This window comes from Chrysemys picta, chromosome 24, assembly GCF_011386835.1.
Source record: "Chrysemys picta bellii isolate R12L10 chromosome 24, ASM1138683v2, whole genome shotgun sequence".
In the NCBI taxonomy this organism is placed as follows: Eukaryota; Metazoa; Chordata; order Testudines; family Emydidae; genus Chrysemys; species Chrysemys picta.
This window is the reverse complement of record NC_088814.1, coordinates 565,542-584,903: the sequence shown is the minus strand read 5'-3', so window position 1 is coordinate 584,903 and position 19,362 is coordinate 565,542. Positions and strand designations below refer to the sequence as shown.

Below are 19,362 nucleotides of genomic sequence, written 5' to 3'. Positions count from 1 at the left end.
TTCTTTTTGTGGATACAGACTAACACGGCTGCTACTCTGAAACCTGACTTTATCATGTTCGTCACCCAAGCTCTTCACAAATGATGGGCTGTTTGGTCCGTCAAGGCTGCTGATGTCATGAATTTCTACCCGGGTAGGTCCTGACTCTCAGGTCTTCTGCAGAGTTCTAAGGGATTTTTTTTGTCATCCATTGGCTGATTGTATGGGAATTATGAGAAATGGGTAGAAATGAAGGGAAGAATGTTACATTGCCAGTCTGCAGGTGCATATACTGTCTTTTATGCTACTTTTTGTAAATTGCAGAAGGCCCTTTAAATGCTATTGAGTCCCTGAGGAAGAGCACCATGTTATGTCTGGGACATGGAAATAGTCACACATTTCTTCTTTTTTCTTTTAGAGGAATATGAAGAAGCTCTGAAGGTAACTGGTCCCTGTAACTTTTTCTGATATCTTCAAAAATCTCTATAATGGAAATCCACGTAGTGCTGGATTTTTCTCAGGCATGTGGGGAATCAGAACAACCTGGTTGTAAAGTTGCCTAGTTTTAGATGCTAGTTTGAAGACTTTATTAGAATAATTCTTCCAGGCCAAAATATTGTTACACTGACTTCCCAAAAATTTTCCATCTTAAAAAACAAAACAATATTCAGAGAATGTAAAAGGGACTCCAAAGCATGGTCTTGCAGACTCTTAAAGGCCTTACCACATACAAGGTCCAGTCCTGCATTCCTGAGTAATGTAAACTACAGTGGTGGTGAGCTCAGCTGCTGTATCTAAGGTTAATTTGTTAGAGCAGCTGTAAACTGTAAACCACTTGCTGGATAACTAGCACAAGAAAAATCCTTTCATCACTTGGTTCAATTTTGAATTTCTGTTCTTGAAATAATGTTTAAATATTCAAGAACAAAAGAACTGTGAAGTAATCTCGTGACTGCTCCGGGGCTAAAGTTTTTCATAGTCATTCTGTTTATCAGGTCAGATAAACTGCTCTCTTGTGGATTTAGCAAAACCTAGAGAAGCTCTGTCTTCTTTCCCTTCCATTTATATTATGACTTGCTTATGATTTTGTTTGGTAATAGAGACCAGCTGACTGTAATCTGGCATGTCACTTGCTTTTTTGGCTTTTCTGTCATACCATTGTAGTATATGTCTCTGCAGGAAAACTTGCTTGTTGCTTGTGAAATGGCGAGAATGGAAAGTGTATGTATCATGCACTGTTTACTTAGATTGCAGTTGCACAAGGAAATCAGCTCCAAATGAAAGTGTATCAAGTAAACTCCCTTCCAAGTGAAACTTCGCATTCCTGTTCCACGCAAGTCTGTGAAAAAGCTGGGATAGAAAAACTGTCCATTCCCAAAGATGGAAAGAGACCTCTCTCACACTATTCCATGCTTGCTCAGGCCTTAGGGCAGGACTTAACGGCTGAAAGGGAAACCACAGCACAGGTAGGATACAGAACTGTATTGTTCAAAACAAATGATTCTGAAATGTTTCACTTGATAGCATATTATTGCAGGCTGGTAGTCATCTACCTGTACACAAGATGGAGGTTTGAGTCAAAATTTTGCCTCTCCGTCGCACCTGTTCAAACCCACTGAAATCAGTAAAGTTGATTGGCTTTAACTGAGGGGAGACTTGTTTGGTCCGATATTAGGATGAAGGAATCCTTAATGTCAAGGACAGAGTCTTAAACGTTATAAGAGGTGTGATTGTTAGATTCCTAAAGCTTTAATGAAGTGGGTTCTAGCCCATGAAAGCTTATGCCCAAATAAATTTGTTAGTTTCTAAGGTGCCACAAGGACTCCTCCTTGTTTTTGCTGATACAGACTAATTCGGCTACCACTCTGAAACTTGATTCCCTCTGTAATTCTCAGCTACAAACTAGCTGCTCTCAAATAATTTTCTCTAGCTTTCAGTGTGTAATTTTGCATCTAATGCTAATAATGGAGGAAACTTTCAGTAAACTTAGTCTATGCAGACAGTGGCTTGCTTATGTGGCTTCCAGTGTTCTTCTAGGAGACTGAAACTCTGTTTATGGTGAAAGGTGTTTGAGGGGAATATGTTCTGTACTCTCCTAGCTGTTCATGGGCGGGGGGGGGGTATGTATTTGGACTTGGTGTTTTTGCTGCGTAATCCCAAATTAATTGGAGATATATACAAGGAAATTATGTATTTAAGGTTTGCAATTTATTTTTGGTTCTACAGAAAAAGCTAAATCAAAACAAAGCTGAAGGGACCAATGAAAAGCCTCCAGAGTGGTTTACTAGCTACTTGGAATCAGTAAGTGTTTCCTTGGATCTTTGTCCTCTCAAAGGTTTGTGAGACACTGGGGGATGCGGGGAGGATTTTGTTTCTTACAAGTATAGGTCTGGTTAATCTGGTTTCCTTAAAGCAGATGGCACTTGGCTTCTAAATATCAAGAAGCCACTACAGTTCCTAAAATGTGGTCCACATTGAAAGTTACAACTGCTCTATCCCTTGTCAAAGCTGGATTGTTCCCTGTTGAACATTTACAAGGGTTGTCCAATCTGATTTTAAATAATCTTAGCTTTCACAAGGGTTGGAATAGTTTAGGGATTCTCACTCTTTCCATTGGGAGACTCTCATGGTAGAATCCATGTTGCATTCCACACAGCCCTTAGGATCTCATGCTAGTCATTGTCCTGAAGAATTAAATAAAACATGGTGTCGCTTTTAGAAAGTCCTGTTTGACCAGTTCAACAGGTGTAGCCCTCAGGCCTTATTAAGACTTGGAACCACAACATAAACAGAGCAATTAAGAGAGGCTAGGCCACTAAAGGTAACACTTCTTTGGAGACCAGTGGGTATAACATATAGACTGTTAACATGGGTTATTGATGTTGTTGTCGATCAGCTCCTTAATACACAAGCTCACAGGAGAGATGACTAGCCAGGAATAATCAGCTACTACCTTTCTGAACTAATCCAAGTCATAATGATCCCTGTAATAATAGCACCACAAACTAAGCAGCCCCTTATTTATAAGGCGCTAGCTAGTGATATTTAAAGTAGGATCTGGTAAGTAAAGGCAGGATTCAGACTTTTAGGGATCCTCTAAAAATGAAGGCTGGAGGCCTGCTTGCTGTCCGGAAAGGTCCACGCAAACCTGGAGTTTAAGGGAAAATACTAGACTTACCTAACTCCCAGTTACCTGATTTGCTTGGGAAGCTGTGCCATAGAGTCAATATTTAGAATCTTCTGTTTGCTTTTCTGCTATAAACTTGATTCATTAAATAAGTAGTTTGGTATTTTGTAAAATGCCAACTGACTGTCTGAGGGGGTGATACTCCACTGATTTCAGTCTGGAAGTTGCCAGGAGAGGAAAAGGAATTAACAATGAACTTTTTGTCTTAAAAATTGGGAATATTGGGACTATGTGGACCAAAACCTAAAGTCCAGGCAGGTGCCATTGGTGACCACCTTCTTTTCCTCAGTTTAGGGAACAAGTAGTTAAAGAAACTGTTGAGAAACTTGAGCAAAAACTCAGTGAGAAGCTCATCCTTCATAATCAGCCCCCAGACTCATCTAGCAGCTCCACCACAATAGCACAACCTGCTCCAGAGACCCAGTCGACACCAGGCAGCCAGTGTGACTGGCTAATCTCCTGCAGCAACTGCCACGCCCGGATTGTGGGGATCCGCTACCAGTGCAGGTACAGTCTGATGGCATCTGGTTGTTTAGAAGAGTGACATATCAGTGTTGCATGCCTATGCATTATAGGATGAGAAATTGTTGGCACTTGGAAAAATCTCCAAAGTTTGAATCCACAGTGTGAGATCCTTGTCTCAGATGCTCCTGTGTGCATTGCTGCATGTCTTGTATAATCAGTAACTGTACCATGTGCTTTTGGTGATTTGACAACTTTCTCAGTGGCATATGGGCCTAGATCTGAGATCATGATGTCTTCAGTAAATAGTTCTCTTGTTGGTCATGACTGGTTACTAGGCTAATGCACATTTTTTTTTTCTCCTCTTCCTCTCCATAGCCACACCAGAATTCAAAGCACTGAATCCTGCATTACTAATACATTTATAAGGACCTTACTGATAGGTATCTTAAGTGCAGTGTGATAACACAAATCCCATAAAAAGGGGCAACTTCCCTTTGAGTTTCTGTAAAAACAAATGCTTCGTTCTTATGGCCTAAATAGCAACTGTAGCAATTGACATCGTTCAATCTGATGTATATTTCCTCTGTCACTCAGAGCGTAGAGATTGAGATACTTCCATTAATTTCATTTCATCAGTACATCTGTTTACAGCCCTGGGACGCTGCTAAGAGCTTTGGTGTCCTGTCCCCTACACTGTATCATCCACTGTACTGCAGTATATTTTACAGAGAATTTTGCTTAGTTTTTCTTACCCTCTGTTGCAAACAATCTGCAGTCAGTCACTCATGAGTTGAGGAAGGCCGGTTTTAAGATGTGACACTAAAGAGGAAATGACTCAATGCCTTGGAAGGAGTTGTGTTGGAAAGAATGTTCCCGATAGAGGTGGCTGCACAAATGATGGAGCCGACTCCTGCTCCACCCAAGTAATCTTGCCTAATATGCAGAGGTTCCGATACAGTGATTGCGTCTTTAGAGAGATGGGGGTGTTAGCCATATGAGGATTTTCTCTCTCTCTCTCTCTCTCTCTCTCTCTCTCTCTCTCTCTCTCTCTCTCACACACACACACACACACACACACACACACACACACACACACACACACACACACACACACACACACACACACACACACACACACACACACACACACACACACACCCCTACCTTCCTTTATTTGCCTTTAAGTAACCTGCTTGCCTTTACTTCTTTTGCAGTGTGTGCCCAGCCTACAGTATCTGTGAACCATGTGAGACAGGGACATATGCACATGATCCTAATCATGTCTTGTTGAAGTTGCGGAGACCTGTTCTATGTGTCTCTGAGACATACAGCGTTGGGCAGTTCTCTCCTCGTCTCCCTGCTACTCTGGAGCAAGTTAGGTAAATGCGTAGCTGCCTCAGTTACATGGCAATGTTCTTCTGGTCTGCAGGAGGTAGTTTGAAAACGCCTATAATTGGGGTTTTGTTTAGGTTTTTATGATGGCTATAGAAGAAAGCAAGAAGTGGAAACTGGCATATGCATTATTTCCAGAATATGGAGCAGATGACTAAGCAGAGTAGCATATGTCTGTGCCACATGAAATCCAAGACTGTCCTAGACTCTTCAGCAGGAAGGTGGACGAGATCATTAGGCAGAGGTTTCTTCTCCTTTCTCGTCTCATAGCTGGGTTCTGCAGGATCTAACGAGTTCAGTATCTCCCTGTGATACCACGTATGTTAATGTGGCTTCCGTGAGTTTGCTCTTCCATCAGGGCCACATTGAATATCTTCACCAGCTACTCTTCAGGCATTGTCGCAGATTTCCATCCTTTGAGAAATGTGCCCTTCAGAAGCTGTCCCTGGGATATTGCTCATAGAAGCCTGAGGTTTTTCATTTAGTGTTCCATGAAACACTCCTGGCAGAATTAGAGTTTATGTTGTTGGAAGCTGAACTCCAGGTTGGTTGCTAAGTGGATGTTGTACAGAGCTGGATGTCTTTATTTGCAGGCTCCAGAAACAGATGGACAAGAGATTTCTGAAGGCAGAAAAGCAAAGACTACGAGCGGAGAAGAAACAGCGCAAGGCTGAAGTCCGAGAGCTCAAAAAGCAGCTCAAGCTGCACAGGAAGATTCACCTGTGGAACTCGGTCCATGCGCTGGAGCTCACGGGCTCCCCCGCTATCAAACCAGAGAGCCTGCAGCCCAGTGCCCTCAGGTAAGCAATGCTGGGAGCCGGAGCTGGAGCTCCCGGGCTCCCCCGCTATCAAACCAGAGAGCCTGCAGCCCAGTGCCCTCAGGTAAGCAATGCTGGGAGCCGGAGCTGGAGCTCCCGGGCTCCCCCGCTATCAAACCAGAGAGCCTGCAGCCCAGTGCCCTCAGGTAAGCAATGCTGGGAGCCGGAGCTGGAGCTCCCGGGCTCCCCCGCTATCAAACCAGAGAGCCTGCAGCCCAGTGCCCTCAGGTAAGCAATGCTGGGAGCCAGAGCTGGAGCTCCCGGGCTCCCCCGCTATCAAACCAGAGAGCCTGCAGCCCAGTGCCCTCAGGTAAGCAATGCTGGGAGCCAGAGCTGGAGCTCCCGGGCTCCCCCGCTATCAAACCAGAGAGCCTGCAGCCCAGTGCCCTCAGGTAAGGAATGCTGGGAGCCAGAGCAGCGCTTCGTGCATTGCTGTGCCATTTCTCGATCCTGTGATGCAATGAGCTTAAAATGTCCTGTAGAATTTTATGAAATAATGAAAGGCTAAATCCTGGAGACTCTCACTGGTGGCAGTGAGAGTCCATGAGAGCTTTGACCTAGTGAGGACTGCAAGGTTTGATGCTGTTTGTTAAAATCCTATCCCTTACCAAAAATCTGAAAACAGGTGTATCTGGAGCATAAGCTGGGCATGTTGTGAGTTGGGAGAGTGTGAGGGGTTTAAATTTGAGGTGGTGTAACAGGGAGGGAGGGAGGGCAGCATAAATTGAGGTTGAACAGACTGCATTTTTTTATGGTCTTCCTGACTGGCTCCTTTTGGAATCTAGTCTGTACTCCATGTGCACAGTTTTTGCACAAGACCATGCTGAGGTAAGCATGGAGGCGATAGCACCCTTTTGTCTCATTAGATGGGAGTCTTTCATGTAGAGAAGTCTGCTTGAGTTTTTCCATTATTCTACTTTATGCATGTACAGATTTAAAACATGTAATATCTCTGGTTTCTCATTCCCTTAAAATCATTGGGGTGTATTTTTTTCCCTTTACATATGTCTGAATCCAATTAACATTAGTTGGAGCTACTTTATACTCGTGGAGAGTTTAATAGATCTAGTTGTGTTACCTATTTGCTAAGTAGGAAATATTTCCACTTTTTTTTTAAAGGACACCAATTTGAAATGTAGTGCAGGACCTGAAACTGTGTTTAAATTGACCTGTCCCTAAGCCTCCTTCCAAGTTTTCGGTGGGTGGGTGGGGAACATTTAAACTCCTCTATTGCGGAGAGTCCTTACGGGGAAATGATGAGGCTGACCAGATACTGAAATGCTTTGTTGAATCAGAATACTAGTATGTGTTTTAAATGCTTTGCTTTGAATCTAGGCCAAAGACCTGTCAAATGAAAGTAAACCATCTGGGAACAAATTATTTCATTAATATAAATCTTTAAATGTTGTAACTATACTAGGGGAAGTTTTCAGAAAAGTGTTTTATTTTGACCCCTATAAGCAAAGGGAGACCAACTGCTTAAATGGTGGCTTTTAAAACTTAAGTTGATGATATTTATTTAAAATGCTAGGGCTTTGGATCTGCCTTCCACAGGCTGACGAGGAGGACAACTGAAATAGGTCAGTCTGCTTCATTCAGTCAATTTCAGAACGGCTTCTATGCTTTGTTCTGTACTCAGGAGTCCTGTCCAGCCCTGCCCAACCGTTGTCCCTACACTGAGTGCAGCCTTCGTGGATGAGAATTTGCCTGATGGGACTCACATACAACCAGGGACAAAGTTTATCAAGCACTGGCGAATGAAGAACACTGGCAACGTGGAGTGGAGCTCAGACACCAAGGTGCCCGCCCCCCCTTTGCTATTGCTGTGTTTACACTCGTAAATCACTTGAGTAAGTTCCAGGAGGTAAAGTTTGTATGTGTTGGCTACGGACGGGGATTGTGGTTCTGACTGCAGTCAAAGCAACACCTGCCTCAGGTTCTGGCTAGTCTGTTCATAGAAGAGTACACTTCTTGCACTCCTCAGGAATAGATGGCAGAGGACTGAAAAAAAGGGGTTAATTACCGCCGTAACTTTGGGAAACTATATTGAGTTAGTGACTTGCCAAGGGCGGGAGGGGTCCCACAGCATGGTCGTTCTATCATACATCCGCTTTTGCTTCTATCACATACACACATCTGACCATAGCACCACAGCCTCTTTCTTTCATTAGTCTAGACCAAAATTAAAACTGAAACATCAATATTTTATCAGCCTTTGGCGTGACTGTGACTTAAGTAGAAAGTCTGAAGGGTTCATTAGAAGGGTCGAGTAGAGCTGGTGATTGTGGGGGAGGTTAGGGTGCCAATAAACTAGTTGGTTTTGTTTTTTTTATCCTTCAGCTGAAATTCATGTGGGGAAATCTGACCCTGGGGTCTTCTGAAAAAAAGGACGTGTTGGTGCCATCCCTGCCAGCAGGGCAAGTGGGGATTGTCTCGGTCGAGTTTATTGCTCCTGCTCTAGAAGGGACCTACGCTTCTCATTGGCGGCTGTCACACAAGGGGGAGCAGTTTGGGCCCAGAGTTTGGTGCAGTATTGTTGTGGATCCTTCCCCAGTCACTGCCTGCCTGGAGAGGAATCAGAAGACCTCTAGTTTCAGTCTAAAGGATAAAGCTTCCTGTAGAAATGAGGCAAGTATCCCAAACTGATATGATGGAATCTGCCTATGGAAGAAAGACTAGCGTCTGTTTCTATTTGGTGCAGTGGTGTAGTTGTGTCCATCCTCCCGTAGTGTTGGGGATTGTTTCAGTTGTTTCCCATTGTTTAAAAAAGATGGCCTAACTTTGTTGCTGTAGTAGTTGCTGACATAGAATATCAGGGTTGAAAGAGACCTCAGGAGATCATCTAGTCCAACCCCCTGCTCAAAGCAGGACCAATCCCCAACTAAATCCCCAAATAGCCCCCTTCAAGGATTGAACTCACAACCCTGGGTTTAGCAGGCCAATGCTCAAACCACTGAGCTATCCCTCCCTCCCGTATTACCTGCTGCTTTGCTGAGCCTTGAATTAATTGTTGCAGTGTATTACAGCTGGGTTTTTTTTATTTTGTTGTAACTGAAAGTTTGCAAGACACCATTCTTACGATATTTGCACTTGTCTATAATGCTCCAAGTAGGTGGAATGAGGCTTTTTTCATATTCATACCGTCTTTCTGCATAACATTCTGGCTTCATATTTTATATAACTATATTTTTGAGCCTCCTGCAAACATCAGAAGATGTTAATCTAAGGTGCCTCTGGGGTGTATCTCCTCCCCATCCTTGGTTTTCTGCAGGCGGTTTCTTCAAAATCAGAAGCAGAAGGGCAGCAGGCTGGTGAGGGGATGGAGCAGACAGACTTGCCAGTGCCAGCCATCCCTCTGAAGATTAAAAATATCCCCAATGAGAGAGAGTTTTACATCCCATCAGTTGATCTCCTTACTGCGCAGGTAAAATACCAAATTAAAGGCAAAGGAAGAAAGAAGATTTTGTGCCCTGGTTTTAGTAAAGTGCATAGATATTCACAGGGGTTAGTTGCCTCTGTCTTCTTGAACTGTGAGCTGTTTTGGGTTCAGGAAAATACAGGCCACAGCTTTCTTGATTCAATAAAACTACTATTTCCTTGGAGCAACCAGTAGTGGGAACTTGTTGCCACTACAATAGGTATGCCACCCATCTTGTTGCCCCAGTAGAACCTATTCCACACTGAGTTATATGGGCACCTTCCCTCCTTTGCCTCTAATAAAGGGCATTTGTATGTGCATTGCTCCCACTGTATAGTCTCCCTCTTTCTGGCCATTCACTGATTTTAAAAACATAGCTATTCTTCTGCATTGGACATAGGAGTCCTACTAGAGAGCTGCGGTCTGCCTGAAATTCTGAGGGCCCTGGAGAAGTGGAGTAGATTTATTTATAATAAATGTGGTGCTGCTAGGTTCTGTGGGAGGGTGCAGTGCAGGGCGCAGTAATGGAAATGATCTGGGGTTTCCTCCTGTAGGATTTGCTGTCCTTCGAGCTGCTGGATATTAACATTGTGCAAGAACTGGAGCGAGTGCCACACAACACTCCTGTTGGTAAGGAACTTCTTAAATTCTGGTGCACAGCATCTCCCATTCCAGGAGGCCTACAATAGAGGCGTATGACTGTGGTCACGCAGACAGCTGATTCTCCCTTTGGGTCTCCATGGACTGTGATGCTGGAGAAGCAATTTGGCCCTCTGCATGCGAGACTTTGCCTCTTGAGACACAGAGGTAGAGTAATGAGCTCTTACAAGCTCAGCGTCTTCTCTGCCCTTCACTCAGAATTCCCCTTGCTCTGGCCCAAGGGGAATTTTGAGGGTCCCTTGTGCGTTCATTCTTGACTCCCTTTCTCACTCACATCACCATGAACAAGGTGATGGACCTCAAGGGAGGCTGCACTTCTGTCCACCCACCCAGCCAGTGTCAATGGAGCATCATAGATCAGCCTGTTTGAGGTGCTTGTTCGTGACACCCACGGTCCCCATCAACCTTGCAGCAAGTAACCTGAGGGGGGTGCTAAACCTAAAAATGGCTAATTGCTTGAAAGGTTGCCTTTTGTTTAGCCGGAAGTCTTCTCCTGTAATGCAAATAAACTTTTTTTTGTCTTTATTTTCCAGACATGACTCCATGCATGTCTCCTCTGCCACATGATAGTCCTCTGATAGAGAAGCCTGGTTTGGGTCAGATAGAGGAGGAGAATGAGGGGAGTGGATTTAAACCAGTACCTGGTAAGCAGTCACCCTTGGAGTCCCCAGGAACATTTCCCATTTTCTCTAGGTTGCTAGCAGCTTAAGATCTGTAAGTGGGAACCAGGAACCCTACCTGCTGCCACCACCAAATGCAGCCGTGTGTATTTCCAGCTGCATTTGTTGCAACCTTTTTATTGCCTTAAATTTCCTCTGTAGCCTGAAATGCAGCGAAAATGGTTCCTCCTTATTCAGCATTTCTGCTCACTGAGTCTGAGTCCAAACTACTTTAGTGACTTAAACAAATGTTTACTCCTGTTAACCCTTTTTAAGGAGGCACAAATGAGAATGCCTGGCTCATAATCTACCATTGGCTGATCCACTCTGATTGCAGGATTCACGTGGATTTTAGATCCAGTGAGAAACAGCAGTTAGAAAATCCCCAGAATTGATCCAGAACTCCCCCTTGCAGTTGTGCATTGAGTTATGCTCCGACACTGCAGTCTCTTTGGTCCACGCTTTTCTCAAGATTCTACTCACTTATATTTAACTTAAAGGAAGTGAACTCTGGAATGCATCTGTTTCAAAGAAGTAATCACATTTGAAAACCTAGAGGTTTTCTTGTGCTAGCCTCTGCCCTGGTCAGGCTGCCTTTCACGCAGTCCATGTGATACATTCCTCTAGCTGTACTAAAATAACCTGGAGTACTTCACTTGCAAAGAGCTAATTGAAGCCTGCTGTCCTGCAGATGCTCACATGGTGAAAGTGAAGGCTGAACATCCAGTGAACTTGGAAGAAGGGGAAGAAGACATGAGTGGGACTCAGTTTGTATGTGAAACAGTCATACGCTCCCTCACCCTGGATGCTGCACCTGACCACAAACCCCCTCAAAGGAAGAAATCACTGCAGAGTGAGTGCTCCCCTCAGCTGAATTCTGAGGCTTTATTTAATTTTGTGCAGCTGAACCTTGGTAATAAATTGCCTCCCCTGAAGGTGGGTACAGCATTTTAACTGTTCTTCCTGTTTCTTCTATTAGGCTCCCTGCAAACACTACAAGACACCTTCAGTTACAGTGTAAAAAGTGAAGAGGCTAGTAGGACAAAAAGTAATTCCGCTTCCAAACCCAAGGAAATGGGGTCAAAGAGCCAACAGACAGAAGAAAATAGGTTTGGTAAGTGAAATGGATTCTGAGTCCGGAATGGACCACTGTAATAATCTAATCTGACCTCCTCCTTAACACAGGATAGGACTTCTCTCAAAATAATTCTTGTTTTGATTTAGAACTGCCTTTAAAAAACAAAACAAAAAAACAATCAGTGGGGTCAACTGTGTGTTTGAATGCCTGACTCTGAGGCTGTAATGGATCCCGTGATAAACTCTGAAGTACAAGAAGAAGTCTGTGGAAGGGAGTCATGTTGCATTAGAAAATCTGTGTCTGTACTCTAACGGAGCAGCACTTGAAACAGTTTTCTTCTGCAAAATGGAATTAAACTATAGCAGGCTAATGAAAACTTGAAAGGGGAATTCTAGTTGGGTAGGTGTCTGTTATAACACTAGGCGAAGGGCCTGGTTTTCAGCATGAGTCCACGTTAGGCCATATCTACGCTAGCATTTATGTCGGAAAAACTTTTGTCACTCCGAGGTGTGAAAAAAAACACACTAAGTTACACTGACAGAAGCACTCGTGTGTACAGTGCTATGTCAGCAGGAGACGCTCTCCCGCCAACTTAGCTATCGCCACTCATTGAGCTGGTTTTATTATGTTGACAGCAGAGCTCTTTCCCGTCGACATAACACAGCTACATAAGCGCTCTTACAGCGGCGCAGCTGTAAGCTTGTAAGTGTAGACATGGCCCCAGTGTGCACAACTAGATGGGAGCACTTCTTGCTTTGTGTTGATAGTTGGTAATCTGTGTATAGGTGCATGCCTCGCCAAAGACTGAAAATCAGGCTCAAATTTCTAAGTCCTCACTGTAATTAGTGTGCATGTTGCATTTTGCATTCACTTAATAATATGGCCTGTCCCTTTCTCACATCCCCTCACTTTTTCCACGGGCTAGGATGCACTCTGGAGATCTGTACTCAGTCCCTAAGGAGGTGAGTTGCAAGCCCAATTGATCTGTGTGGTTGTGAGGTTTCAGCTACCTGGTCACTTCTGGAGGTGCCTGTGACGGGTTCTCCCCGGGGTGCCACCTGGAACTGGGGTACCACTGAGCGCTCTGACTCACCAGCCTGGGCTCCTCTCACACTATGCTGCTGTGACAAGTTGCAGACCTGCTCCCGGTCCTACACCTCCACCAGCAATCACACAGGCAGGGACACACCCAGCTGCAGTTACATGCAATAGAGAGGCGACAGCCAAAATAACCACCCGCTTCTCAGTGTAGGACCCCAGAGTTGTACCATCCTGCCCTGGTCAAAACCCTGACCCGTATGAATTTATTATCCAGTTCGCCTCCCAGTCAATGTGAAGGGGAAATGCAACAGCCTTTGCCCCTTGAGCTAAGATTTCCAAGCACTTCATTCAAACTCACTGGTTTAGATAAAGCAAAAACAAATTTATTAACTACAAAAGATAGATTATAAGTGATAGCAAACAGATCAAAGCAGATTACCTAGTAAATAAACAAAAACGCAAACTAAGCTTAACATACTAGATAGATTGGATATGCATTAGTAGTTTCTCACCCTGAGTGATGGTACAAATAGGCTTTCAGATTCATAAAGCACAAGCTGCACTTGCTTTACAGCTTGGAATTCCCAAGTTTTTCATACGCAGGCTAGAAAATCCCTTTAGCCTGGGTCCAGCACTTCCCCCAGTTCAGTCTTGGTTCCTCAGGTGTTTCCAGGAATCCTCTTGTGTGGGGAGTAAAGAACAAGCGAGGATGTCACTGTCTGCCTTATATTGCTCTAGCATGTGGCAGGAACCCTTTGTTTTAAACTTGGTTCCTAGACCAGTTTGTGGAAAAATACAGACCTCCCAAGATGGAAGTCCAGAGTCATGTGGCCTGGTCACATGGCCTTGCTGAGTCATAGGAGCCATTACTTATAGAACAAGAGTACTTGTGGCACCTTAGAGACTAACACATTTATTTGAGCATAAGCTTTCATGGGCTACAAGTTATGCTCAAATAAATGTGTTAGTCTCTAAGGTGCCGCGAGTACTCCTGTTCTTTTTGCGGATACAGACTCACACGGCTGCTACTTTGAAACCTGTCATTACTTATAGACTGTCTGGAACGTTTACAGGAAGGTTAAGTTCTTTCAGGGTCCATTGTCTTTGCTGATGGGCCATCAGCACTGTCTGGCTTCTTCATTGTTGTACCTGGAAGGCTAGTTGTGGGTGTCACCCAGAGTAAGCACATTTGAAATACAGATACTTAGTCAATATTCATAACTTTAGATACAAAAATGAAACATGCATACAAATAGGATAATCATATTCAGCAAATCATAATTTTTCCAATGACCCTTCACATGGCCCATCTTGTACAAAATGCATCATAATTAGGCCATAATCATATTATTATAATATCACTGTGAGGAATATGGGATGCAGTATCACAGTGCCTTTCTAACTTAAAGTACCCAGGCATAGTGCAGTTCTTCGCCCCTCTGCCCCTGTGTGAGCACTGGGTAAACAACCTGATCTACAGCCGGAAGGCCAGGTAGTAGCAAAGACAAAGTGCAACCCCACTAATCTCATGCCAAAGGTCATTTAGACAAGGTCTGCTTCCCAGCCAGTTGAAAGCCCACACCATCACCACATGCACACAGAAAAAAACCTGGCCAGCCTTGGTACCAAAGGTCCTGCAGTTTTTTTCTGAGCTCTGGTCTTGTGTTTGTAGGCAAATGGTGCCTTTGTTGCCAAGCTGGTCTTAATGGCAAAATTCTAGTACACCATTCTTTTTCTTCTGTTAGAGAAACTTGCAGTGTCTGACGGAGCAAATCTCAGTGGGGAGCCTAGTGACGCAGAGTATGAAGAGGAGGAGGATGTTAAAGATGAAGTTCAAAGCCAAATGTCCTCTGCTTCTTCAGAGGATTATATCATTATTCTCCCTGAGTGCTTCGATACCAGCCGTCCACTGGGAGAGTCTATGTATAGCTCTGCCCTCTCTCAGCCCAGTTTGGAAAGAGTGATAGACACTGAAATGGAGATGGTGATCCCAGAAGGAGAGAGCCAGCCTCAGGTCCATAATATCAACGATATCTTAACAACTTCACAGACATTGGATGCAGTACCGTTGACCCCAGAGATCGTCAGCACCTTACCCCAGCCACAAAGGTATGGAGGGTGTGGGTGCTTCTGTGTCAAGAACAAAAATGCTAAAGATAGAAATTCTATGTCTATGGGGCACTGAGCCTGAGTCCTGTGTGCAAACTGAAAAAGTTACATTTGTGCTGTTTGAAAAGTATATGCAAGTGTGAATGTCTCAGATCCTGCTGTACCGTTTAAGGAAGAATCTTCTGTACAGCCTGTACTGACTCCAGAACTGAGGTTTGCGGTTTTGGCTTCTATATCTTTCTACATGGTTTTTATATATAACTTTTTTTTTGCAGGAACCCCTCTTTTCTTCAGAGTCATAGTCTCCAAAAACCAAATTTGCCATTTACAGAGGAAATACCGTCCACTGTTCCTGATCAAATAAGAGAAGGTACCTGCAGCCTATATTATAAATTCCATAGGCGGCTGCTTCGTAACATACACTGTTAACTACATGCGCTCCTCGTTGTCACCTGTTTGTTGGGTTCTGCAGCATATTATTTCTATTAAAGTAGTGTCTAAAATCTGCTAGTTGCCATAGAGGCAAAGGAAGATGCAGTTTCTCCCCACGCTCTTTGTATGGTTGTCTTTTATACTATAAATTCTTTGGGGGTAAAGTAGTACAGCATACAGTCAGAATGATTCTTTTATACACAAATGATCCCTTTCGACTTTTCAATTTATCCAACCAGCAATGGTTATCTTCTTGTTTGGGTAGGAGTGTGCCTGAAGAGAGGGATTTGGAGATGTGCTAACTAATTTTGACCCCATTTTCTGGCAAAGACAGATCTGCTGAGGCAGAGGTGGGACTCCTAGGCATCCCACAAAAGGCCCCGTGGAAATCAGTCTGTCTGTGGTGTTTTCTGAATGCAGAGGGTTAGCTCAGTGGTTTGTCCATTGGCCTGCTAAACCCAGGGTTGTGAGTTCAATCCTTGAGGGGGCCACTTAGGGATCTGGGGCAAAATCAGTACTTGGTCCTGCTAGTGAAGGCAGGGGGCTGGACATGATGACCTTTCAAGGTCCCTTCCAGTTCTAGGAGATGGGATATCTCAATTTATTATTATTATTTATTTATTTATTTATTTATTAGAGGGTGCAGGGGAAAAGGGGCAGTGGTGGTGAAAGATAAGTACCCCTGTAATTTCCCTCTCTTCTTATCCCATGATCCCCAAACACTGGATAGCTGCAGCACCCAGCTTAGAGTATGGTGAACTGGCTGCCTACAAGCTTGTGATGTCTGTGTTAAACATAGTTTCTTGTGGCCTGTGGGAACCTCACTACTCACTTCAGTTCGCATACGCAAACCACAGCTGTCTGCTATGCTTGTTGACTGCACCTGCTCACTTGTTTTGATTTATTTCTAGAGCCCAGATATGAAGACTTTCCTGGACCAAGACCTTCAAGAATTGTAAATAATAATAAATTGAAGTGCCCAGAATACACAAGGTAATTGAAACCAATCAGTTATCACTTCAGAATTGATGCATCTTGGCTTCGCATCTCTTTGAACTAAGAGAAGCAATTAAGGGCATAGTTTCTCTTTGTAGGCTGTGGAGATGGGGGGAGCCTGTCTTAGCAACGTTCAATTCAAGATTTCAGAGATTCAATTACTGATTTCAATGGAGCCAGATCTTTAAAAGAGCTCTGCTCTGATTTATGCACCTAAATGAAGGGGCTAAAGTTGATGAGCACTTTGAAAATCTGGCCCTTGACTTGCATGCTTCTGTTGGAGCGGAGTCCTTCTGAAAATCTGGTTTGTTGCCTCCAGGTCTTTCAGATTCTTGGGAAAAAATTAAACTAAAGACACAGTGAGAATGCAACCAACTTATAAAGATGTTCTGAGTTGGATGTACAGCATAGTAATCTAAACAGAAAAGGGTCAAGAGACCAGGCACAATATCTGGTTAAGTAGATGGGACCAACAGAGACCAGAAATGGTAATGGCAAATCTGGATGTTAGGATTGTTCTGAGAGAGGTATTTGGCAGGCAACACAGTATGCTGCTAGATACCCCCATACAACCCTGTAGATCTCTGTGGGCAAGCAAATAATAGTTCCACTGTAGATAGCTGTTGAGTGTGTCTTGAATGTGCTCTTTCTATACTTTCATAAAACATGTTGATAAGGTGTCTTGAAAGAAATGGACCGACCTCCACAAATAGCCTCTGAATGATTCCTTTGGATAATACCCCATTTTTCCCAATGAGACTTAAATCTCAATAGGTTCTGTAAGAGGGAGATACCGGAAGTGAAACACACACTTTGCCTTTACTGACTCCAGATAACCTCACACTTCTCCACAGACACCCCCCAGGAAGCAGCATTGCAGGAGGGCTGGTTAAAGGAGCGTTGTCTGTTGCTGCCTCTGCCTACAAAGCACTGTTTGCTGGACAGGCCATTGCAGAACAGGTCAGTGCATCTCTCGTTTCTGACGCACTGTGTGGGAGGGGTTTGTTTAGAACTTTAACCTGGCATTAAAAATGTTAATTACGGGAGTTTGTTACCCTGTATGGGGTAAAACTCCTGTCCTTTTACTCTTGGAACAGTAAAATATTAAACAGGTTTGGCAGTAACTGTTTCAACTGCAGACTCAAGCACAGCTTCCCTGAGTACTTCAGGAAAGCCAAACACCAGATGGTTAATTGGGGGGCATTGGTAATCCTAGCAGTTCATACAAAGCAATAACTGGCTGAATACCAACTAAATCTGAAAAGTTGGATCATGTCCAAAGGGGGCTGAACTGTCAGAGCTGAGCTCTGTATGGTTATCACATTGACTCCAGTGTCTTGAAGGTTTATTTCTATTCTGCAGTTTAAGATGCAAAAATGAGATTTATGCCATTTCCTTTGCCAGGAAAGATTTACAGTTATGTGTTGTTGACTGAGTGGAGTCATTGGAGTTATTGGAGAGAGTGACTTGTATAAGATAGCGATGCGATTGGACAGCTGATGTCCTAATATTCCAGTGTAATGTAACTTTCAGCCAATTGCAAGGAGAATTGTTTCAACCACTCAGCCCAGAAAAATCAGTTGCCCTTCAGTGAATCACCTGTGTCCCATTCAGCCCATGACTTCTTTAGAGTGTCTGCAGGCCCTTGTTTTATCTAGTGTAATAAGTCATCTGTTGCTTGGTTGTGTATGCCTTTTGGGATTGGCTAATCATCTCACCGTTATTTCCACCACTAATAAATCTCAGCAGCTGTTTAAGGCTTTGTATATTCCAGTATGGCTAGGAACTGAGTTACCTCCCTATTCTAAGTCTCTTTGCACTGTTTTTCCTGACAGCATGGAACCATAAAAGTTGCAGATGGGAGAGACCTCTTAGGGCAGGGGTCAGCAACCTACGGCACGTGTTCCGATTTTGAATGGCACGCGGCTGCACTCAGCCCCCCCGCCCACCGCTCTCCCCTGCTGGGGCAGGAGGCAGAAGCTTCTTCCTGCAGCAGCCAACTTCCTCCCCCCCCCCCCTCCCCACCCCCGCTTCTTCCCCTAGCCATGGTGCAGCCTGCTTTCCTGCCCCTCCTCCTCTCCTTCCCTGTGCCAGCCCTTGCAAAGGGAGGGGGGAGGAGTGGCAGCATGCTTGCTGCTCTGCAAAAGCCCCGCAGCCCTGCTCTCCTGGCCGGAGCTCCAGCCGGCGTGCAGCAGCCCTGCGGCCCCTTGCTAAATCTGGACCTGGGTAAAGGAGGCAGAGAAGAGGTAGGGATGGGCCTTGGGGAAGGGGGTGGAACAGGACATATCCCTTCCAGCCCCCTGCCATGAGCCGCTCAGGGCAGAGGACCGGGGGCTGGGAGCACCCCCACGAGCCGAGCACCCCAGCCCTCTGCCCTGAACCCCTTCCCACACCCAGACTTCTGCCCTGCACCTCCACACACACACACCCCAGCCCTCTGCCCTCCCCCCCAACACCCAGCCCTCTGCCCTGACCCACCCCACCCCCAGCCTTCTGCCCTGCACACCCCCAGCCCTCTGCCCTGAACTCTGAAGCCCCCCACGCCCCCAGCCTTCTGCCCTGCACACCCCCAGCCCTCTGCCCTGACCCCTGCACCCCCTCACACCCCCAGCCTTCTGCCCTGCACCCCCCCACACCCCTCCAGCCCTCTGCCCTGACCTCTGAAGCCCCCCACACCCACCGTTCTGGGGGTGTGGGGGCTTCAGAGGTCAGGCCCCACTCAGCCCGCGGCCGGCCTAGGTGAACAGAACGCCAGGCTCGCAGCGAGCTGAGCAGGCTGGTGGCGCAAGATCATCATTTTAATTTAATTTTAAATGAAGCTTCTTAAATATTTTGAAAACCTTGTTTACTTTACATACAACAATAGTTTAGTTATATAATATATAGACTTATAGAGAGAGACCTTCTAAAAAACGTTAAAACGTATTACCGGCACTGGAAACCTTAAGTTCAAGTAAATAAATGAAGACTCAGCACAGCACTTCTGAAAGGTTGCCGACCCGTCTTAGGGTGTGCCTCTACTACCGTTAGACCCCTGCGGCCGGCCTGTACCTGCTGACTCAGGCTCGCAGAGCTCCTGGGACGATTTAATTGCGTTGTAAACATTTGGGCTTGGGCTGCAGCCTGAA

At 44.9% G+C, this 19,362-nt stretch overlaps 1 protein-coding gene across 9 annotated transcripts in view; it reads left to right on the top strand.

Annotated features, from left to right (window-relative positions):
• Positions 1-19,362, top strand: part of NBR1 (NBR1 autophagy cargo receptor) — a 30,108-nt gene that overhangs the window by 7,106 nt on the left and 3,640 nt on the right. For 4 of the 9 annotated variants that reach the window (XM_065577583.1, XM_065577581.1, XM_065577580.1 and 1 more), the window contains exons 5-21: positions 398-420; positions 1,227-1,445; positions 2,206-2,280; positions 3,456-3,673; positions 4,846-5,010; positions 5,617-5,823; positions 7,481-7,640; positions 8,182-8,469; positions 9,113-9,265; positions 9,814-9,889; positions 10,453-10,563; positions 11,270-11,431; positions 11,558-11,692; positions 14,443-14,806; positions 15,082-15,176; positions 16,150-16,231; positions 17,089-17,194. In XM_065577583.1, the coding sequence (XP_065433655.1) occupies positions 398-420; positions 1,227-1,445; positions 2,206-2,280; positions 3,456-3,673; positions 4,846-5,010; positions 5,617-5,823; positions 7,481-7,640; positions 8,182-8,469; positions 9,113-9,265; positions 9,814-9,889; positions 10,453-10,563; positions 11,270-11,431; positions 11,558-11,692; positions 14,443-14,806; positions 15,082-15,176; positions 16,150-16,231; positions 17,089-17,194 (2,639 nt within the window). The remainder of the gene's footprint in view (positions 1-397; positions 421-1,226; positions 1,446-2,205; positions 2,281-3,455; positions 3,674-4,845; positions 5,011-5,616; positions 5,824-7,480; positions 7,641-8,181; positions 8,470-9,112; positions 9,266-9,813; positions 9,890-10,452; positions 10,564-11,269; positions 11,432-11,557; positions 11,693-14,442; positions 14,807-15,081; positions 15,177-16,149; positions 16,232-17,088; positions 17,195-19,362) is intronic. The other 5 variants (XM_065577588.1, XM_065577587.1, XM_065577586.1 and 2 more) reach the window with 2 other exon arrangements.